The sequence below is a fragment of the Heliangelus exortis genome, chromosome 4, assembly GCF_036169615.1.
Source record: "Heliangelus exortis chromosome 4, bHelExo1.hap1, whole genome shotgun sequence".
Lineage (NCBI taxonomy): Eukaryota > Metazoa > Chordata > Aves > Apodiformes > Trochilidae > Heliangelus > Heliangelus exortis.
The window spans coordinates 12634775-12657112 of record NC_092425.1 but is presented as its reverse complement, the minus strand read 5'-3'; the positions used below and the strand labels follow the sequence as shown (position 1 = coordinate 12657112).

The following is a 22338-nucleotide window of genomic DNA, read 5'->3' as shown; positions in this document are numbered from 1 at the left end:
AAAGTGAGCTCACTAGAAAACAAACTGGTTCTATCCTGGCTCAGACCAGGACCTAAGTCTTCTTTCATTTCATTCACAGCAGTCAGACTAGATGATCTTTGAAGGTTCCCTTTCAATCCAAACCATTCTACAACTCATTCATATGCAAACCAACAGGTCTCACCATTCTGCAATGTAGGAGGCTACTCCAGACAGTTATCAACATATTCAGACATTGTCTTTTAAAAGGTATTTCACTACCCAGGTGGAGATCATCTAATTTGTCTCTACAGAGTATTTTGTATTTACAGTCAGTATAAAAAACAATTAATACCTCTAGACCAGAGATGAGCAGGATTTCATAGAATCATAGAATTGGCTGGGTTGGAAGGGATCATCAAGTCCAACCCTCATGTCTACTTTTTCTCATTCAGTGTTGCTTTCCTTAAAATACTGCAGGAAACTGATGGTCTCAAGCCTGTATTTTCAGTCTGGATAATGAGCAGCCATGAGGACTCTGAATATATAGATAATGCAAAATCTGTCAGGAAGCCTCCAGTCAAAAAGTTCTCTCACAGTACACAACAGTATAAAAAGTGAACCATTTGTGAAAGAGAAGTAGTTTTGCCTGTTAGAAAAGATTCTCTGTGTACCCCTAAGAATAACGTTTTTAATGATACAAAATTAATTTAATTCACTTGTTCTTTGCTGCTAGAGATAGTTGCTGACAGCAACGGAATAAACCCCATAAAATCCATCTGACATTTTTCAATTGCAAAACAAAGTTTTACATTTCAGCTAGGAAATAAAGGATTAAACATTTCACAGATTCTGTCATAGATTCTACACTGCAGCTCACACCTTGGGAAACCTGTATGCCATGGCCAGAAAAAGTCTGTATTTAGTATCTCTTTCTGCAATGGTCTTCATTTTATTTTTTCTTAATTACTACTATGAATTTGCTGTGGATAGCAGTAATCAATGCAAAGCCCTTTTTATGTCACCAACCAGAAACTTGGTATTAAACAGAAGTTAGAAGTACTCTTTTTATTACATCAAATATTGAAATTCACAACTGCTCTAAAAATAAATATACCAGGAAAAAAGATGTAATTTTTTTTTGCTTGTCTTTGTATAACACTTCTCTGAAAGAGAGGACATGTCATAGTTAATCTGTTATTCTGCACCTATGCACCTTCTTGAATATAATGATTCTTGACTGAAAGCAGTGTAATGCAGTAATTAAGAAAAACAAGATGACCTAAAATTCTGGAATGAATTTAGTAACAGCATTGGTGAGAAATATTTTGGTAAGATATTAATTTTCTAGTCAACTGAATCATTTTGTTAAAATCCATTTTTTGCCCATTTCCTTCTTCCCTCTTGTCCCAAAAAGAGAATTTCTAAGGTCCAAAATGGAATTTTACATCACAAACATAAAAAAAAAAAAAGGAGGGAAAAGGGAAAGTGTTCTCCAAATAGCTCTTATTTAATACAATACATTGGTTCAAGTACTCAAATCATGCAGAGGAGAAAGTGACTTTGATTTTCCCTCTTTCATACACACGTTCTGACGTACTTTTCTCTCCCCTCCTGCCTATTTATTTTCTATTCCTGCATCTTCCATCCCTTTTTCAACTTTCTCTTTCTTCTTAACCCAAAAACAATGTCTGATGGATTGTTTCCCTCACTTACTAGAAAGGTAACTCATGTAAAAACAATGAGTTTTTCCATCAAAAAGAATTCTTGCTTCCCCACCAGCCCTTAGGAAATCTAATTTCCAGCTCTGCTGTAGACATTCATCATGACACTGAGTAAACAATTTAATCTCCCTCCACCCCTCTTTTGTACTGCATGTGAAAAGAGGGAAGAATGTTCTCCTGCCTCCCTTGTATACTTTGGTTCTGAGCTTTTTGAGCCAAGGATTGGCACCTACACAGCCATGCAATGTCTAATATAATAGACCTGAAATACCTTCAAGGACACTACACATGAATGTAATGCAAATGTAATGCAGATGATGCTCTGCAGTACAAACTAGTTGGTATTTACAGCTTCCAAAGGGCTCTACCATAATGCTGTCTGCACACTTACTAAAGGTACAGCAGTCACTCTTAATAACTTGTTATAAATACAGAGCTACTTACAAGCTCTTGGAACACTAAACCAAGCTATCTCAAATTAGCAATTCCATATACGATAGCAGTCTGATGCAAAAAGTAGTTATCAAAAAGGCTACCAAGTTCAAAGCCCTCAAAGCTACTTACAGATGCACATTGGTCTAAATGTAATCATCCTAGAAAGCTTTTGGTTAGAAGATACCTTAAAGACCAACCCCCCCTGCCATGGCCAGGGACACCTTCCCTAGGCCCAGCGTGCTCAGAGCCCCATCCAACCTGGCCTTGAACACTTCCAGCAAGGCAGCATCCACAACTTCCCTGGGACACCTGGGCCACTGCCTCTTAACTGCCTCTCAATCTTCAACACACCCCTTGTCACCAGTGTACGATACCCTTGAAGAAATGGAAATAATCGATACCAGGACTTCAAAAAAAGTACTCATTTACAATCAAATTTCCAGTTTCCTGTATGCTGACTTGTAATGGCATGAGTTGTAATGATGTGATTTATGAGATGACCAGACATATGATTTGCCTGCTAAATAATGGTGTGCATTCAAAATCAGGATCTTCACCTTCGTAATCCAGTGTTCCATGCTATGCTGCCAATTGACTGACAGATGCATTTTCCTTTCCATTGATCTTCTCTAAGGATTAATATTCAGACCAGACATTTTATTCCAGAGCATACATACTTTGTTCAGCTTGAACATAAGGTAAACTAAGTATTTCGATTAAAGAATTAAGTAAAAACAAACAAACAAAAAAAGCAAAAAAACCTATCCCCAGAATACTCAAAAACCTAACAAACCCAAACAAGAAAAAAACAAAAACAAAATACAAAATCCCACTGAATTGCTAAGGCTCAAAGACAAGCCCACTTAAAAAAAAAAATCAGTTCAGAACACCAGCCTCCAGTTTGGAGAAAAAAAAAAAAAAAAAAGAAAAATGGGGGGGTGGGGTGAGGTGGTCTGCAAGTTCTCTCTTCAGAAAGAGCCTTGTATCCTAACATGAAGGACTGGATAACACTAGAAATCCTTAAGACTAAAGCTTGGTATCAAAAAGCCACTCTTCAGCCTAAGTTCTTTCTTCTTGAGGGGAAACACCCAATCCTAGAGTAGAATTACACACCACTGAACAGAACTCCAGACTAATGCAAACACTGATGTTCACATTCAGGACTAAATTAGACCCAGTAAAACAATCAATTTCTTATATCAAACATTTCACTTGTGTTACTGCTACACAAGGTAAAACAGAAAAACAACATAGGAAAGCTCTTAAAATAGTCATGTCTTTTTCTCCCAGAAAAAGTACCATGTCTGTAACTTCTATACAGATTGAACTTGGCAGCACAAGCATCTCAAACAGTCTCTGGGGTTTATAATGCATTGCCAGAATTCCAGAAAAGCATAGGAAAAACTGCACCCTGAAGGATGTGTTACAGTACATTCAGTATTTTCTGTCAGAAAAGTGCATGGCCTCTTCTTGATAGCACAGCAACTTCTTTGGACTTCTTTCCTCCTTATTTTGGTGAATTTATTTAGAATTAGAAAAACTGAAAAATAATGCAAGATGAAACTACAGAATATTGTAGCAAGAAAAAAGAGTTTTAGCATGTTACCATAAATGCAATATTATGTGTTTCAGAGATTTAATTCTCTTAAGCTAAATGTAAAGTCCTTTAAATTGGCTTTATGTTTTGTAAGTATCTCCCTTCACACAGGAAGAGTAATCTTTTTCATTACTGAAAGCATGTATGGGGGAGCACATTGGTTCATATTATCAAATATTCCAAACCAAAGACCAAGTCATACAAGGAGTATGGTTAAAGAGACACTTGGACACTTCTCTGTATTCAGGACCTCTAGAATGTTGCTGGGAACTCAAGTCTGTCCTAAATTGTGTCATGGTGACGAGGTTTGCCCTTCTCTGTCACAAAAAGGAGAGTTCCAAAGTGTCTCCATCCAGTCTGTCCCCTTCCACTTCAGCCTATCATGTACTACTAACAGATCATATATTCTAGAAGGTGGATATGCAAAACCTCAGGAAAAGGGAAAAAAAAAAAAGGAAAAACAGGCAGGAGGATTTGAAGTCATCTACAATACACCAGGTGAATCCCTGATGTCCCAAAACGCTGAATACAACAGTGACACAGAAAAAAACAAGATGAGCCCCTACACATTCTCCATCCCCATTGCCACTGTCTGGGCAATTTGCATCCAAAAACCCAAACACTCATCCCTCTAAAACAGAGGTCACTTTTAGGTTGCCCAATGAAACAGGTCCTGGCCTGCACATGCCCTAAAACCACACCTGGACACTGGCTGCAGCTAAATGGCATAAATCAAAATGAGTAGTGCTGGTGCAGCGAGCAGAAACTAAGGATATCAGGCCACTTGATGACAGCACATTAGAAGGCATTACCAGCAGTCAGAGAAGACTACTTGAAAGTTGCAAAATAAGTAGTTACAAAGTTTATTTAACAGTGAAATCACTCATGCTAATCAGATAATCCTACATGCTCATTCACGAAACCTTACAGCATATCCAGTCACTATGAATCACCATCACATAACCTTTTACAACACACACTGAAAAATTACTTCATAAATACTTTCAAGTTTGTCTAATTCTTACTCTTGTCAAAATAACTTCAATTTTTAAGAACTCGAAACATATACGGTTAAGAATTTTAATGAATCTCCCCCATCCCTCCACAATACACATGAACATTTATTATCTTTTTCAAACTGATATAGGTCCCTATTTTTTAAGGCCCAACCACTTGAAACCTCTGCCAACCAGAAGCAAGTCTAAGGTCATACTAGAGGGGAAGAGCTCTTTTCTCTAATGTTACCATCTAGTCTTTCAGGTACAAAACAGAGAAAAGGTTAAGCTTCTGCCAAATGAGCATATCTTTCAAGTTCCAGAATGTGAAATTAAAGAAAAAACAAGCCACTACATCATAAGCTTCAACTGATACTGAAAAAAAAAAAATTATTCTTGTACACATTTTCTAGACTACGCACAAAGTGTGAACAAAAATCATTTTGTGCTCCATGTGTTGCCTGAATCTTAAAAAGTGGTAGATTATCATCACCATCACAAGATGGTACACACAAGTATTTTCTACAGAGACATTTTGGTTCATTTCATTTGTTGTCACATAGTTTGTAAGAAGAATTTAAAAGACTGAAAGAAATACCATCAAGATGCTACACTTTGAGAAAAATCAAATAATTGTTGCTGTTTTATCAGAAAACTCAACTCCAGTGCTGATGATTTCACTGAAATTACTCCTTTTAAGAATGCAATTACAGCTTACAGTGAATTACAACTAGAGGTGATTAAAATTAACTATTTCTCAAAAAAAGAAACCTTTCATGACATTCATTATGAGGGGAGATGCATGGTTAAAGATACAAAGACAAAAAATCTGAGAAGAAATAAATAAGACAGAGAGGTGCATATGCAGACTTTCACTCTTGTTTATTCTGTTCAACAAGATTTCTCTTGATGAAATCATGTTTTCCAATCTCCAGAAGTGTATTTGTGTTGCACAAGGAGTGGCTCAAAGGAATTTCCATCTCGAAAACTGCAAGAATTCATGTATTTTTAATTTTTTTTATTTTTTTACCAACTATAGTTTCTTTAAGCCAATCAGTTGGTGTATTCCAAAGTAATTGTGAAGAGCTGGTGTTATTGCTACCTAATCAAATGGGATGATTTTAATATGGACTGCATGTTCTACTCAACTGTGACTACCTGTGGACAGCAGACTCAGGAGCCCTCCTGAGTACCTCGGGTGTGAGTGAGAGTTCCTGCCGACCCCTGGGGGGGAGCAATGCCAGAAAACTGAGAGTCCCTTCAGAAACACTCTGTGTCTGTGAAGAAAATTCAGGAACAGAACAAAACAAAAAACAAAGAAAGAATGGTGGTGGGCACTGGCATCTAGTCAATATCATCACAGGTTTAGAATTACAGCCTCTACTCATCATCAGCCTTAGTAATTTAGTAAAGGAAAACTCCTCACCATTTAATTCAATCGTGTGAACTCTCTGTAATGTTTATTCTTAAACTCCAAACGTTTTCAATATTTTTTTTTATAATTATGTGCAAGCTAAAATGGGATGAACTGCAGTCAAGTGCATGGGGAAGACCAGAACAAACCCTGTGAATCACAGGCCTGCTGAGCTATTGCAATTCCAGACAACTGTTGCCAGCATGCTAAGTACCCTTCATCCTTCAGGATTCAGCCCTGTTGTAGCTGTCAGAGTGAGTTACATCAACTGAATGTAGATTTTGAAGGAAAATCTAGTAAACTTAATCCTGAGGGCTGCACCAGATTTTGTGATTGCTGTTATTTCATTACCTGTAAAAAGGTGCAAACACACCAGAACAAGGCTGTTCTGTTCATGTCTCTCAATGCACTTGTTTGCTACTCAACAGCACTACATCACTACAGTTATTCATACAGCTAATCTTACTTCCAGATTTAAACTGTTTACTATTCATGCTACATATGAATAATCCAGGTCTTGACCACACTGCTTTGTTTGTAAACTTGTTTGTCCTTGAAATTTTGTTCCCTGTTCCTACACAGGAAATGAAAAATCAGCATAGTATACAGCATATATTACGTGTCTCTAAACAGTGACAGAAGATGCTTTCCTTATGTACTCTACCCTAAATGGAACTTCCATTCCATAGAAATGGTGTCTGTTAAGAACTAATAATTCCCTGCAGGAAGATTATATGGAAATAAATATGTCAATCCTATTTTGTCTGCTGACCAAAAGGAAACCATCGTTCCTAAAAATAATTCCTCTTCTCATTTTCCAGCTAGCTCCTTCCTCAGATACTTCAGATGAAACATTATTTGACAGATCATGAAAAGCTCATAAAAAGTGGAACATCCTTCATGGAAAACATCCTGTCAACACCACCCTGATCTTTCAATCTAGTGCCCATTATCTTAAGTGTCCATGAATGTAGCTTCCATAACTGCTAAACAAGATGAAATCTCAATTCATGTAGCCAGAACTAAACACACACAGAACTCTACATTCAGGGCAAGGAGTTTAATCTGTAATCTAAAAACAATGAAGCTACTGGACCCATGGGAAAAGCAAGTACTATGTTGCTCATGGCCAGTGCTGCTTAGAATACGAACAGCATAAACTTCTACCACCATATGCAGCATAAAATTTTTAACTCCATCTGAAACAAACATAAATCCCTCCAAAGGGAGGCAAAAAGACCTATTTTCTGTTAAAATACCCAGTTCAAAAATACAGGTCCACTAGTACAAATTAAGATGAACAATTTCAATCTAGTAAGAAACCTTCGTACACTCCAGAGAAATGGAGAAAAGGAAAACTGATCATATAATTGCTTCTCTTCTTGTGTATAAAACAAGTATCCTTCCCTCTCTTGTCCAGCCTGTGTACCACAAAGATAAAGCAAAAAGTCATCCCCACTTTTCTACCATGAGCTCCAGGCTCTCTCCTTTCTACACTGCTGGGCTATTCTGACCAAAAGGTAGAATATCTACACAGAATCCAGAGCATCATACAACCAGAGCATTTAAACCCATTATAGCCAAGGAAGTAGCTTCTGGCCAGTAATCCTGCTTCCTTTCCCTCAGAGCTGCACTTAGTCACCCAAAAAAAGGGAGAGAATCAGTTTTATTTTGACAATTTCAGTTAAGAAGCTTCTAAATATCAGCCTTCTGTCATTTAGGCTCACAAGGTCTTTTCCTTTAGATGATAACTTTTGCCAATTTTATTGTTAGGCACCTAATTTTCAACATTCAGTTTGGGTAATACAGATGCCTCCAGCTTTGTTCCATTCCTGGACTCAGTTCTAAGTTCCAATGCAAAAAGTATTCAGAAAACCAAACAAATAAGCAAACAATAAAAATCACCATTTTACATCCATCACTCGTGTCATTATAACCCAATTGTAATTGGGTATGAAATTTGTATCCTAAACAAAATCGGTCACCCAGCAAGGAGTTCTTTACAATCCTGAACCTGGAAAGCAGAGAACAATTCTAATGAGATGAATCAGAATGAATTAAGAGTTCCTGAAAGATACTTTCAGTGTATTTAGCTGGCTGGCAATGATGAAAGAAGGAAAAGGAAGCCTACAGAGGAGAAGCAGAAATTTGTCTTAAAAGTAAAGGGCGGGGGGGAAGTCAGATCAAAAGCAGAGATACTTATGTTGTATTGTACATAACTGAGCTCAAGCTGTATGTTGTGATACCACCAGGTTAACCATGTTCCTGCAAACATTGCTAGCTTCCTCAGAAGTTTCAAATAACATATAATAAATAAGACAATTTTAAAGTAAGTAATAAATTTCTTGCTACAGAAATGAAAAATTTCTTGCTTCAAAAATGAAATTATTAGTACAATTACTTTTACAGTCTTTTTAATCACCTAGTATACCAATAACACTTGTTTTGGACAACTATTAAGTACTATGAGAACAGAATAAGAAAAGGAAAAAAACTCCAAACAAACTTAAATTACATTGCTGAAATACATCCTCTGAAGAGAGCTCCCACACCAAGAGAACTTCTTTTTCTAATACATCTGTTTTTTAAAGCAGATGATAACTTAGCTTGGAAAATGGCTTCTACATCCTGCAACGTACCTGTCTCAGAATGTCAAATATAACAACAAAATATTGCAAAAAATTGTACACCACAAGTTCCTGAAGTGCAAGATGAAACCAGAAACAGGAGCACAAGGAACTGTCATTCTGTGCACCAGAAAATAGAAAGTAATGCTATGAGTTCCAACACCAACTCAACCATTGTACTGATGGAACCAAAGGGAAGCCAGAACCAGTTCCATACAGAAAATAAAAAAACTACAGAAGCACAGAGCAAACCTTTCCTTCTTTTTTATCTAAGCTAACAGTTCTATTTATATATTTATAATAAATTAAAACGGTGTAATATTTTTCTAAGGTTTCCATCACGAATCCTGACAAAGCACTTAAGAAATGTGTGCAATTTTTAAAGAGGGGTAGGGTGGGGAGGGCATATGTTAGTAGCTTTGGAAAAAAGTATTCTGTAGGTCCAGTAGATGCTCATACTTTTTAGCACATTTTAGGAATTGTTTAATCTCTGTTTTTCTTCCTACCACCATCAGTGGAAGCTTGACCATTTATTTGACTGAGTGAAAATAGTCTGGCCTTATTACTCCGGACTCCCAGACTACGAGCTCAGGTTGCTGAATACAGGAACTAATCCGATTAGTCAGTAAAAGGACTGAAAGACTTTTCAGTCATGACTTTTCAGAATTTCAGCATGATCCACTCTCACCAAATGAAAGCATCTTAAAATGGGGCACATGTAAGGCTCTGAGTGAAATTAAAGCCACAATTATACTGCTATTTATAATGTATTGCAACTCATATTCTCATCTATTTCCAGATCCCTCAAATCCATCTATTCTTTAAATGTAATAAAATGATATGATTATGTTTCCAGGTGTTCATTTAAAATGGCTTCAGAATTTAAAGGGATGTATAAATCTGGCCAAATAATATTTGTTAATTAAGCAATTATTTAAATTAATGTAACTGAATTTTCCTAGCACTGTTGTGGGGTTTTTTTTCCCCCTGTATGCTTTATCACAGTAAGACAAAGGGCAGGAAATTGTATTTCTGCTCTCAAAAACAAAATGTTGCTTTTTGCCCTTCCAGCATCAGGACACAAGAAAGATGACTGAGATTTTTTTTTTCCACCAAAAATTAGTCAAGGCAAGAAAAATGTAGAAGAATGACATATTGAGAGGGAGAATGATATAAAACAAAATGGCCCAGCACTAAGGGCATTCAACTAGGAAGTGAAAGACAAAGGGTTAAATTCAGGTCCTCTGTCTGACATGGACAAGATAGGAAATAACTGGGTTAAATCCTGGATGATTCTCCTAACCATTCACTGCAATTCTAGTGTGGCCCAATCCAGCTTTGTAACATTGCTGTAGCTTATGTAAGTATGAGCTTGGTATGCACTCACCATAAAAACTCTTTACTATGTTTTCAAGTATTACAGCTAAAATTGTCTCCTTGATACCAGTACATCTGCACAAGGCACAATCATGGAGAAAAGTTTTGCTGCTTGCAGGATCCCACATTTCTACCAAGAACACCCTCTGAGACTGTACTATTAAAAGCATTAAAGAATTTGCTACATTCATGTGAGAGAAAAACAAATCAAAAACTAAATCAGCATTTTGGCTTGGAAAACATTTTGTCAAAAACAAGTGGTAATTAGTGTAAGGGAGAAACAATTTAAGCACGTTAACTCTCAACATTGTCAATTTCAAAGATTTATGAGATTATTGAACATTGTACTCTGACCTGCTCAGAGCTGTACTATCTGTTTCATTAGCATACATTTGCAGACATCCTGACACTTATACCTATACAAAGGAATGCAACACATTCAAAGATCTTTTCTCTTACCAACATTTTATGGAATGGGGACAATCCACATAAGCTTTTTCATTTATGAGTATAGATCACAGTGCCACAATTACCAAATACAAGGAGAAACCCAAAGAAACTAAACCAAATATTTTCTCCATGCTGCAAAGCAGGTGCAAAACTGTTCTGCTGAGCTCTCCAGCCCTGTTGCTGACATGGCCTCTGAAAGCAATCCTCTCTGTGTAGATGATGAGAAAATCTCCACATTACCTAACCTTGCTGTTTTAATTTATCTATCACACAAAGTGCCTCGAAAGAATCTCTTATTTGTAATTTTCAAAGTGTGTGCAACAGAATTAGTTCATGCCATATGCAATAAACAGAGCCCTCTTTTTGAGCTCAAGTCATTTTTAAAATTTTAAACACATTTATAATGAGCATAAATTAGAGTGGTAGGACAGTCTTTACAACAGCACCCTGAAAAATTGCAGCAAGAACATTTCATATAATAAGCTACTGTCCCTCATTGGGCTTTGAAGCTCTTCTGCCAGTTGTGTGAATATGCATTTATGGTTCAGGGCCAATATGAACATTTTACAGAATTTTGTCCAACTCTTACTCATTTGAAGAATAACTCGGAAAAAACATCTCCACTTCAAAATACCAATGGCAAAATACTCTTTCTTTTCAACAGTAAAATATAAGCAGGTTTACCTTCTGTACTTAAGGAATGGAGATACTATTTCCATGTGCAATAAAGCCCAGCAAGTCAGTCCTGGCCCAGCTGAAGTGATTGGCAATTCAGTTACAGACCCAGCACCCCAAACATGCAAAGCAATCCCATACTGATTGAAGTTAATAAATACAAACCTGAATATCCTTCCTCTGGTATCAAGTAAAATAGTAGATTATAGCTGAAATAAGACAATTTTTGTGCTTGATTCCATGACTGTTTGTTGAACTGTGCTTAACATTTCAACCCTCAAAAAATCCTATTAATTTCTCTGAGTCAGGTTTGGGAGCAGGTGGTCAGAGACAGTAGCAGCTGGAGCTGAACCAGACCTTGTTGCAAAGAATTATAATTCTTTTTCTTGCAAATTTTTTTTTTTAATTTTACACTCTCCTAAAGCCACTAGCCACAGTAAATGCATTAAGCAACCGTACATTAAATCCAATCCAGGACAGAAATTTTAACTCTCCATACTAATTTTCCAAATCAAACATTAGGGGGAAAAAGGTAATCTCCCCATAAAATGCCTGATTTGAGAACCTTTCTTTAAAAAAATGGGAAAAAAATATAAATCAAATATCTGTCTTGGAATAAGTGTTAAACAAGGGGGTCTAGATACAGATAGATAAAGGTAAACAGTATTTCAAAATACATTTATACCATCTTCTAACAGCACAGAAATAAATCAAACAGCTTTTTAAACCCAGTTATTGATTCTGGATGGTGCAATATGAATTCTTTCAGCACGTGGTTATTTAAAGCCTGCTTTTACTCCTTACTGTTGATCCATTTTACAACATGCATTCACTATGTTTGATGCCTTTATTCACTCCTTATTGTTTATCCATAAAGGATTCGTTACTGGAAGAACTCACTTATTTAAATCAAAGCCCTTGCTCAATTTTAGCAAGACAGATTATTTTTTTATGAGCTTATTAAAGGAAAATAGTAAGGTTTCAAGAAAAAGCAATAATGATACTCCACAAACATCATATTTTGTAATAAAATAAGCAGGCTTTTGCCCTATACCTTTTCAGAAATCTAGACTGCAAAAGGAATTAAACCCTTGTCCAGTCTTCTAAAAGCAGATGCCACTGTAGTTATGTTCTGCTAAATGCAATGGTAAGTAACAAAATAATAGAAAAATTGTTGTATGAGAAGCCCATCCACATATACATGTATAGTTTGATATATACAACCATATTTTTTACCTATTCAGGTAACTTTTCAGTGTTAACTTTCAATCTGACCTGGCAATCCTTGGCTTCAGTTACAGTGAAGTTGGTTCCGGAATATGGGCATGAACCTTTAATACAAAAAATTAGTAATTCATGCAGTCAGTTCAGAGGGGTGAAAACACTGGTTCAAAGTTATAAATTATTTTAATAGTAAGATCTGATATAATCCTATTCTGAAAATGGACTGACTGCAAGGTTCAACCAATGTCCTGCTTTTTTTTATTTGACATTAAAAATGAACTATTTATTGCTTACTATGTAAGTACATATATATGTAAGTTTTCATATCTGTGTGCAAATACACATATAGATATACACACATATTTTTACTATGGGTTATTTCCTCTTTTCAGTTTCCTAAAAATTTGTCCTCCTGGAACATATTAGAAAATAATAATTTTAAAATACTGAGGAGATACTTTTGTACAATTTAATTATATTTTCATATAAGATACCTGATAGATTAATTATGCTGATTATCCTAATTGTTTACCTAATGGTAAATGTATAGCCTTTACCTGTTTAATACTTTTTCAACTAATTACATGCTCCCAGCTTTCAAATACTTCCCTAATAATTACCAACTGTTTAAATAGAATTATTTACCTAATAAAAATGCGTTAATTCTCAAAAAAAAGTAAAGAAATCAGCAGTAACATTATCAATTAAAGCAGTGGTCCTTGGTTTAAGATGTGTAACACTTACTGTACTAACCAGTGGGTGCTATGTACAGAAGCAGCTAAGCACATCCCCAGCTATGTGCCATCCATAGTCCTATCAGAGTCTGTGTAAATTAAAGATTTCATTAGCATAAACAGAAAAAAAGTTACTAAATTGTTATACATTCAACATAAATAAAAGCATAAAGGAACAAATTAATATACGGACAAGATTAATAACATTGGTTAAGACCTTGATTGTTATATTCAAGGCTTGATTGAAAAGCTACTCACAAACTATTAAATGTAACTCACTTTAAGGTTTGTAAATGTAAAATACATATTCATACTACACTGAAAACCTCATGGTTAAATTTTTATTTCAGACATTGGGACAAAATTAATGCAATATCACATAATAAAAGTCTGAAAAGACAAATAGCCAGGCTAATACTGCTGGATTTGCAACTGCCCACACTCTGGATCACGGCTGCATGAAAATGCTCTAGGAATCAGGAGTAAAGATGCACAGCAGGGACACACTGTCACACAAAAAATACCCCAGGTTTCTTTCTGAAAAACTCTCAGGAGAAGAATAATGTTTGAAGTTTGCTACAGAGCTTGATTTTGAAGGGAGAAATGCTTTGAGAGCAGCAACAGCACAGGAGTTCTTACTGCAGGCTACATCCTAGCTTTACTGTATCATTTTACTACAGTAACCCATCTGATCTTGTTCATTTTAATTACAATGGGACACAAAACCTATTTCACATCTGCTGACTGAGCCCGAGAAATGTTTTATAGTGAAAAGGATATGAGAAGGACCAGGAATACAAATGTCCTCGAAACATAAGCATTTAATAAATTCCTCCTTTCCTTCAAAATCAGTTCTAATAATTAATTGTGAAACGTATTTGAGCTTGGTCCACAGTCATTTTAATTCAAATAAACTCATCTTATTTTTTCTCATCTTTACCACTACAGGATTTTTTTTTCCTTATTCTTTAATCATTTTACCAGCATGATGAATGCATTTCTTTATGAATGCAGCTTATAGCATTATATTCCAAAATGGCTGGGAAAGCCCTTGCCATGACTCCCAAATTGCAACATGCAAGATATTCACAGGTTTTCAAAGCTGCTGGTTGAAGATATAAGAAAGGCTCTAAGGTTTATGCATGAATCAGCATCCCTTTGTCATAATGTCATGGTGCAGTGATCCCTGCAGAGCTCTAAGACTTGATTTAAAACAGAAAAGCTCAACACTGGCTCTTGAGCCAGCATCATTAAACATCCAAGATCATGCATATATTACCTCTGTGCTGAAGCTACTGTATGAAAAACTTGTTACAGTTACAGAGGTTTTATAGTACCCCATAGGCAATCTCTCTTTAGGTGAATAATATCCTTTCAGTGCAAAACTATGTGAGTACGTAATACACCTATCCCTGTTTGAGTTGGTGGATTTAAGATGCAAAGGTTTCATTTTAACCAACTTCCTCTTGATAGAATTAAAAATCTTTAATAAAAATCTGATGTCACTGGTGGCCAGCACTTCTCCAATTAGCCTAGACTCAATTACACTCTGCTGAAGGACAATAAAGTCCTGGAGTTTTTTGCTATCTTCCAATTCCACCATATGAATTACCTGCAGTATTGTACCTCTGCCCCAGATGTTTAGAGCCAGAGTTCCTGTTAAAGTAACCTACTTTGTTAACATTTGCCTTTACTGTCTAGACAGTAAGCCTCTGGATGGGCTAAGCCTAGCCCCTATCTCTGAAGGACTCAAGAGAGCAGTCCTGGCCACTGCTAGGGAACATTTCTCCTAATTGTGCCATCAGTCTGAAAAAAGACTGCACCATCTCTCAATCAAAACCATTAAGGCTCCCAGTGACACTACTTAGGAGGTGTCAAACTGCAATTAGATCCTAACAGCTCCTCCTGATGACTTGTACAGGCAGAGACTTGCAACAACAGTCCAACAACCTTACCCACTAAGAGTGCCTGTTCCTCCTCTGCTACACAGAAGAGGATCTATCATAGCAGGTGATCTTCCAGTCACCTTTAAATGACCCGAGTCATCTTACACCGTTTCAAACATCCCCTCATGCTACATGACCACCATCTCCTCTTTTCTTGAAGTTCCACAATCTAATTTACAAACAGTACCATCAGTAAAGCTCTTTCATTTAAAAACTGTTTGCTCCATCCACACACTCTGTGGATGTGATGTGATTATCATATATTTGAAGATTCTTTCAAATAATGTTACAGTGGGTTTTGTTTGTTTGTTTGTTTTCTTGCTTTTAAATCAGAAGGAACTGCATGCCCCAGTTTCCCACTGGTTACTAAGTGCTGGGAGGGAGGCAAGCACAGGAGTTACCAGAGCAGGACCCAGTTGCCACCTTGCCAGGGCAAACAGTCACAGACTGCATCTCCACACCGATATCAGGAGTGTCTGCAGCCTAACAGCAGCCCGGTTTGGAGTTTTTTACATCAAAAGCTGGAGTATTTTCGTTGTCAATTTCAGAAAATTTGCTATTCTTAGGGCAGAAAAAGGATACTACATCGATGACAGTGTAAGCCTGTCACTGTATTTCTGTGAGGGAAAAATCATTCTTGCTGCTGGCCTGAAATACTTAGTATGAAAATGAAAATGCTTTCGTATTAACCTATCTTATCTGTGACCTTCTTTTACACTTGCATCATTTAACTGTTCATAGAGCTGGTTTTGAACTCAGGTCCTTTGCCAGTATTCTGAAAAAAAAAAAAAACCAAAACAAAAGCAAAAAAAAAAAAAAACCAAAACCCAACCTGCATATTTTTCAACATTTTAACTGAAAACAAGTAAAGGGGACAAAGAAAGATGGCTCCTTCTTAACCATTTACGCATGCAGTGCTCTATAATCAACTGCTAAATGCCACTTCTTAGCTAGCAAGTATCTGTCTTCTGCATTCTTTGTTCTCCAATCAAACCTGTCTTGGAAGGTAACAAAGGAAATCATATTTTTAGCATATGCTTCACTAGTCAATTAAATCCAATTGACAACTTGACTAAACCCAACAGTGGCTCCTGAGGTGGTGAAAAAAACAAGTACATGTTCATGTCTTAATTTGGCACTCTTCAAACTGCTTGAAAAAGGAGGTCTGGGACATGGTTCAGATAAAGGGAAACCCAAAATCTAGACAGATCTGCACCTCCCTTCAGCTGGAAGCCTCTAATTCCGTCACTGCAGTCTACAGCCTACAAATGTCATCTGAGCATGGTGAGAGTTCTCCAATGAAGACAGCTAAGCTCAACAAGGCAGATGCATGCATATGAATACTGATAAAAAAATGTGATGGGGTTGGAGAAAAATATGTATCCTCTGCTTTTCCAAAGACCAGGTGTCTATACTTGTATCTAGTACTAGTAGAAATGAAAAAATGCTTTACACAAATCACTTTCAGGTTTTCTTCGACTTCACTGAATTGTCACATTTTTGCAGAATAACATCCTAACCACTACACAACCCCTTACTTGACTGGGAGTCCCACTAACATATACTGTATATTCTAACCACACGTAGTTCTGGTTGCTGCAAACCCTCACTACCTAAGCAAACAGTAACTCCCCAGGCAGACACCAGCAAAGTAGCGCTACTGTGGCTGATGACGTGCTCTGACCTTTTTCTGATTTTAGCCGTGTGTACTATGCCCTGCTATCCTCATACACGCCACTGAAAGCTCTTTCGGCTGAGCTCTTGCACCACCTATCCCAGCGACTGTGCCAAGACGCCCCTTTTCAGCACCACCGCTCTTACCATAGCGTAGCGGAACAAGAAAAATTAAAAAAATAAATAAATAAAAACAAATAAATAAATAAAACACAGAAGGACGCCAAAGGAGGGAAACTGTTCTCGCTGACAGCTAACCTCCCGATTCTCTGTCCCTGACGTCTTCCCCCCGCGAAGGACGGGGGGAAAGGGCCAGCACGGCACAAGTGCGGGCTTCCTCTTTCCTCCTCCTCGCTACCCGCACCGCTGCGGGGGTCTTGGTTTTGCCTGCGAAGGGCACAGGAGGCAGGCAGGGCAGCGGGGGAAGAAGGGCACCCCTCATCGCCCTGAGAACGCCTGCCTCACACTCACTCTCCTCACCGACACGGGCAGCACTCGCAGCTGCCCCCTCTGGCACTCCTGCCGCGCACCGCCCCTCGCACGGTCGGACCTCCCCCGCCTGCCACGCCGCTCCGCGAGGCCGAACTGCCGCACCCCCCGGGGCCGAACGCCGGGCAGCTGCTAAGGGGTCAGACAGCGAGAGGCGGGGAGAAGCAAACAGCGCTGCGAGACCTCCCGCCCGGGGTCTCCTCTCTTCGCTCTCTTCGGCACCACCCCGCTACCCCATCGCCTCCCCGAGGAACGCATGTGCTCCGCGCCCCGCGGCACGCGTGCGGCCGGGCCCTGCCTCGCCGGAGGCGGAGCCAGGGCAGAGCCCCGCTGGCCGCCCGCGCCGGCGGCAGCCGCCGGTCCCCCGAAAGCCGCGGGGGAGGCAAGGGGCCAGGCCCCGGGGGGCAACCGCGGGTCGGGGATCTCCCGGGGAGAAGAGGTAGAGCCCGCAGCACGGCGCGTTGTTAAAATGGCTGATCACCCCGGCAGCCGCCCGCTCCGCGCCCCCTCGGCTGCAGTCGGGATGGGGGGCCCGGGCCGTGCCCACGCTGGTTAGCGAGCAAGCTCCGCAGCCGCGGGCGGCCGCGCAGCCTTATGTAACGCGTGGGAAGAGCAGCCGTGCGGAGGCGGCAGGAACCATTTTAAACCTCGGCGAGGGCTCGGGAGAGGAACGGAGAGCCCGCACCCCGGTTCCCCGGGCACTCCATCATCTGCTCGGCGGCAGTACGGCGCCCCCCGCATCCCGCACTCCACTCACAGCCTCCGCACACCTTTCCCCCCCCCGGGCTGTGCGCAGGCGCCCCGCCCCCGCAGCAGCGGCTGGCGGCGTCCGGTACTCACAGGCATTGGTGACGGCGAAGCTGTTGGCCACCTCCAGGTTGTCGATGTGAGGAGTCAGCCTGAACTCCGAGGTGGAGAACTGAACCATCCCTACCCGAAACGCGCTGTACTCCTGATCGGCGCCTCTCGGGAACAGACCCCCTGCAGGGAAACACAGAGACACACGCACATCAGGCGGGCGGGTGCAGCGGCAGAGCCGCGCCCCTACCGCGTCCCTGCCGGCCGCCGGGGATAGTTGGGTGGGGGGTGCCGGGTGGGCTTCGCCGGCTTCGAGCAGCGCTGCCGAAGCGAGGCCGGCTGCGGGTCCGTCCCCTGTCCGCCCGCCGCGGCGAAGCACTGGGGAGGCGGCGGGACGAGCGGTGCGGCTCGGAGTAAGGTGAGGGGACGGGGGAGGCGGTGGCCACGGCTGCCAGAAAGGACCTCGCAGGCGCCCGGCGGGTACCGCGGTGGGGCTGGGCTCGGAGCGACATGACAGGAATGCCCGAGTGACAGCGGCGGGGACGAGGGAGCGGGAGATCCGTCGGGAGGAGAGAGCGAGGTCTCCCGGCATGCGGGCACCTACCGATCTGTATGCTGTTAGAATTGACCCCCCAGATCAGTCCCCACAACACAGGAGCCAGGAAGACAGAAATATGCATAATCTTTTGCATTTCCAGGAAAAGTAGAGCATCCACAAAGCCACGGAAACGGCGCTTTCTTCTTCTTCTTCCTCCTACTCCTCCGCGGAGCGCGCTCGTCAGCAAATTAGATCCTCTGCGCGCCGGCCGGCGGGCGCAAGCCAAGCTCGGGAGGAGAGAAACGGGAAGGACCCTTCGGCTGGCGCCGGGGAAGCCGGTGACCGCGCTGCCGCTGCGAGCTGCCGCCGCTCCGGTCCTCGTCCCGGCTCCGGAAATAAGGGGCGGGGGGCGTGAAGGGGTGGGGGGGGGGGCAGGGGGTGGGGGTGCCCGCGTGCTGTTGGCGCCGGCGCCGCTGCCGCTGCGCTCCCGCTGCCGGAGCGCGCCCGGCCCTGCCCTCACACGCGCTCGCCCGCGCTCCCTCGCACGAGCGGCGAGGCGGCGGCGGCGCGCCTGCGCGAGCGGAGGGGCTGTCGGGAGCGCGCCCCTCCCGCCCCCTTCGCCGCCGCGCCCCGCCCCTTCGCGCGCGGCCGCGGAGACGGAGCCGCCGACGCTCAGCACCGCGGACAGCGGCGCGGTACCGGCTGGGGCTCCCGGACGAGGCGTCCGGGACGAGGCGTCCGGGACGAGGGGTCCGGGACGAGGGGTCCGTCCGGTGCCCGCGGCAGAACCCCCGCGTCTGATCCCCACGCCCCCTTCCCACCGCCCGCACGCCGGGAGCTGCTGTATCCCCCCGCGTACAAAAGAGGGTACGCGGAGTGCGGCCCCTCAGGCGGGCGCGCTGAGCCCCGCGTGTTCGGGTGGCTTTACACAGGTAAAAATCGGAGCCCTGGGCAGTGCCCCGCAGGTTTCTCTCGGTTACAGCGGTGGATGCTTGTGATGTGCACACGCACACAAAAGAAATCCTCCCAAATCTCGGCTCCCTGTCCCAGAGTCACATTTATTTTCCTCAAATGTCACTCGTCAGGATGGCATTTAGATGCAGCCACCTCCCGAGTACACCTGGAGAGTCTATTTTTAACTGTCATAACCAAACCAAGAGAGTTGATATTCCAGAAGGTTTAAACCTATCCATTTAGTTTCCATGTTTTAAAAATATTTATTTATTTTAATGTGGGTTCCAGCTGTATTATTTACTGCAAGCTAAATTTAACATTTTTCACTTTGGCACAAAGTCTGTTGCTATGCAGCACACACACACATGGATGCACACATGGATGCACAGGGAAACGTGCATGTGTCTTACAGAAGCAGAAGAAATAGTGTACTTCTGTGTGACTGTCACAGTGAATTTACTATTAAATAATTGTTCGCTGGCATATTTGTTGTTGTTTTTGTCAATAAAGATGAGGAATATCCAGGTAGGAAAATACTCTGTACTTGCATTGTATTTCTTTTTATTTTTCCATCGTTCATTTGTCTTATTTCTCCTTTCCAGAGGAAAAGGTCTCAAAGCTTCAGATATTCGGATACCAATATAAGCACAAATCCTGAAGAAGTAGGAAATAGGCACTTTGGTCTAGCTTCTTTCTGTACCTGTGTCGTCACCTCTTTTTTTACCACAAAATGAGATGAGCCTGGAAAAATGAAAGAGAGCTTTAATATAATGATCTTACAGACCTATTGTGTTATGTGGCTGGAGTGGCAGAGTGCACAGAGCCCTTCCATGCTCTCTTCTCCCACCTGGTCCCTCCCAGTAGCCAAGTTTCATGCTTCAGGGTAAAACCCAGCACAGAATTCTGTGCAAGGAGAGAAGAGCATCACTGTGGCAATCAAGAGGTGAGGTTGTAAGAGGAAAGCTTGCATTTGGGTCACCCTCACTGTGCCGGGGACAATCAGATGTACAAACATTTACTTCTAATAAGTAGTGGAATGTTGCCTGTCTTTGACAGGGGTACAGATAAATCATAGACATGCATTTTTTTCACTGGGGTCTGAAGAATCCCCTTGCACGTATCAAACGAGGGTCAGCAAAGATCTCAGTTTCAAGACTGAATGTTAGTATTTTATAAAAAAGACAAAAAATCTTTTTTTTTTTTTTCCAATATACATTACAGCTGCATAATGAACTAATATATATAAATAATTAAGATGATGCAAAGTGTAAACATGAAATCTAGAAGAATCCTACTTTTTGAACTTATTGCCTTTATAGATATGGAAACTATTTAAATCTCTAAGCTCTTTTGTTTGGGTGGTTGGCTTGGGGTTTTTTTTTTTGTGTTGTAGAGAACAGTGCTATTCCACAAGCACGTCAAGACCTTTGTCAGATACAGTAAGATAATATCTGCTTAATTAGTAAAATACTATTTTATTGTTAATCTGAACCACAGATAAATGCTAAACTATGTTTGAATCCCACTGTAGTGGGCATTACACATCAAGCAGCCTTATGTGAGTCAAACAGGTTAGAGATGAAGGTCCTGAGCCTACTTTCTGCCACAGCAGTATCCTTGCTACATCCTTCAAGTTAAAGATGCACACAACACAGCAGAGCCAGCAGATAAAATAAAAATGACCTAAGTAATAAGTTAATTATCAATTACAGCTGGGGATATTGTACAGACTATTTAGAATGAGTTCATAAAAACTGCCATGGGAATCACTACTGATGCCACTCTGGTTGTTGGTTTTCTAATGCAGATTTTTCCATTACAGAATTGTGAGTATGTACATCATGTACCATGTGCATCTGTGTATATGTGCATGTAAATTTGGATCATCATGTAAGAATATGTAGAAAAATGTCAAACAATGGGGCCATATTCTACTGTTGGTGTGCCAGAGGAAAAAATGAAAGATTTCAACTGAGATGAGTAAGTAGAAGAGGACAGCAGCATGAGCTAGTGAATCGGCAAGAAAACAATTTAATCAGATTTTAATAGCAGGGAAAATGCTGATAATAAAATAGCCCCTCCTTCAACTCTCTCTGTCTTTTTTTTTTTTTTTTTTTTTTTTTTTTTTTTATAATAGTCAATTCTAATAAAAAAGATGCAAGCAAGCAAAGGAGAAAAAAGAAATTTATAGGTGATGGTAATTTATGACCGTGTGCTAAGAATAGACACACTCATTAACACTGTGCATCAAAAATCAGACTGCATTACTGGGAATCACATTCAATACATCTCACATAAGAAAATGATCTAGCAAGAGGTAAGTAAGGTAATCTTAAAAACAGATTACATCCTTTTATGCTTTCTTCTAAATCCATGATAAAAACTCATAAAAATGTGTTTGTTCAGAATCTGAGCAAAGCATCAACACGGGGACTGTTAGTAAATAAGTATCAATCACTTATTGAAAGCAACATAGCAGTGCAATAATAATGAAAACAGTGACAGATTACAGAAGGACAGATATCAAATAATAACCCTTAAAAAGGCTTGATGGTTAATTCTAATTCCATAGAAGTCCAGGAGAGATTTGCCACTTATTTCAAAGAATGCAGGATTCAATAATGGCTCTGTTTGATTTAATAGGTTCTAATGGGTTATATTCTGAACATAAGGCAGAAGTTGTTGAGGAAGCTAAAAAATGGCTAATATATGCTCTAATCAGAAATAAA

The 22338-nt window shown here is 40.6% G+C and overlaps 1 protein-coding gene across 4 annotated transcripts in view; it reads right to left on the bottom strand.

Annotated features, from left to right (window-relative positions):
• GRIA2 (glutamate ionotropic receptor AMPA type subunit 2) overlaps positions 1–19221 on the bottom strand; it is a 100155-nt gene extending 80934 nt beyond the window's left edge. For 2 of the 4 annotated variants that reach the window (XM_071743038.1, XM_071743039.1), the window contains exons 1-2: positions 18722–18895; positions 18160–18300 (exon numbers count right to left, since the gene is read on the bottom strand). In XM_071743038.1, coding sequence (XP_071599139.1) covers positions 18160–18300; positions 18722–18809 — 229 coding nt within the window. In that variant the 5' untranslated portion in view covers positions 18810–18895. Of the gene's footprint in view, positions 1–18159; positions 18301–18721 lie in introns of all 4 variants that reach the window. The other 2 variants (XM_071743037.1, XM_071743036.1) reach the window with 2 other exon arrangements.
• Positions 19222–22338: the final 3117 nt, after the last annotated feature.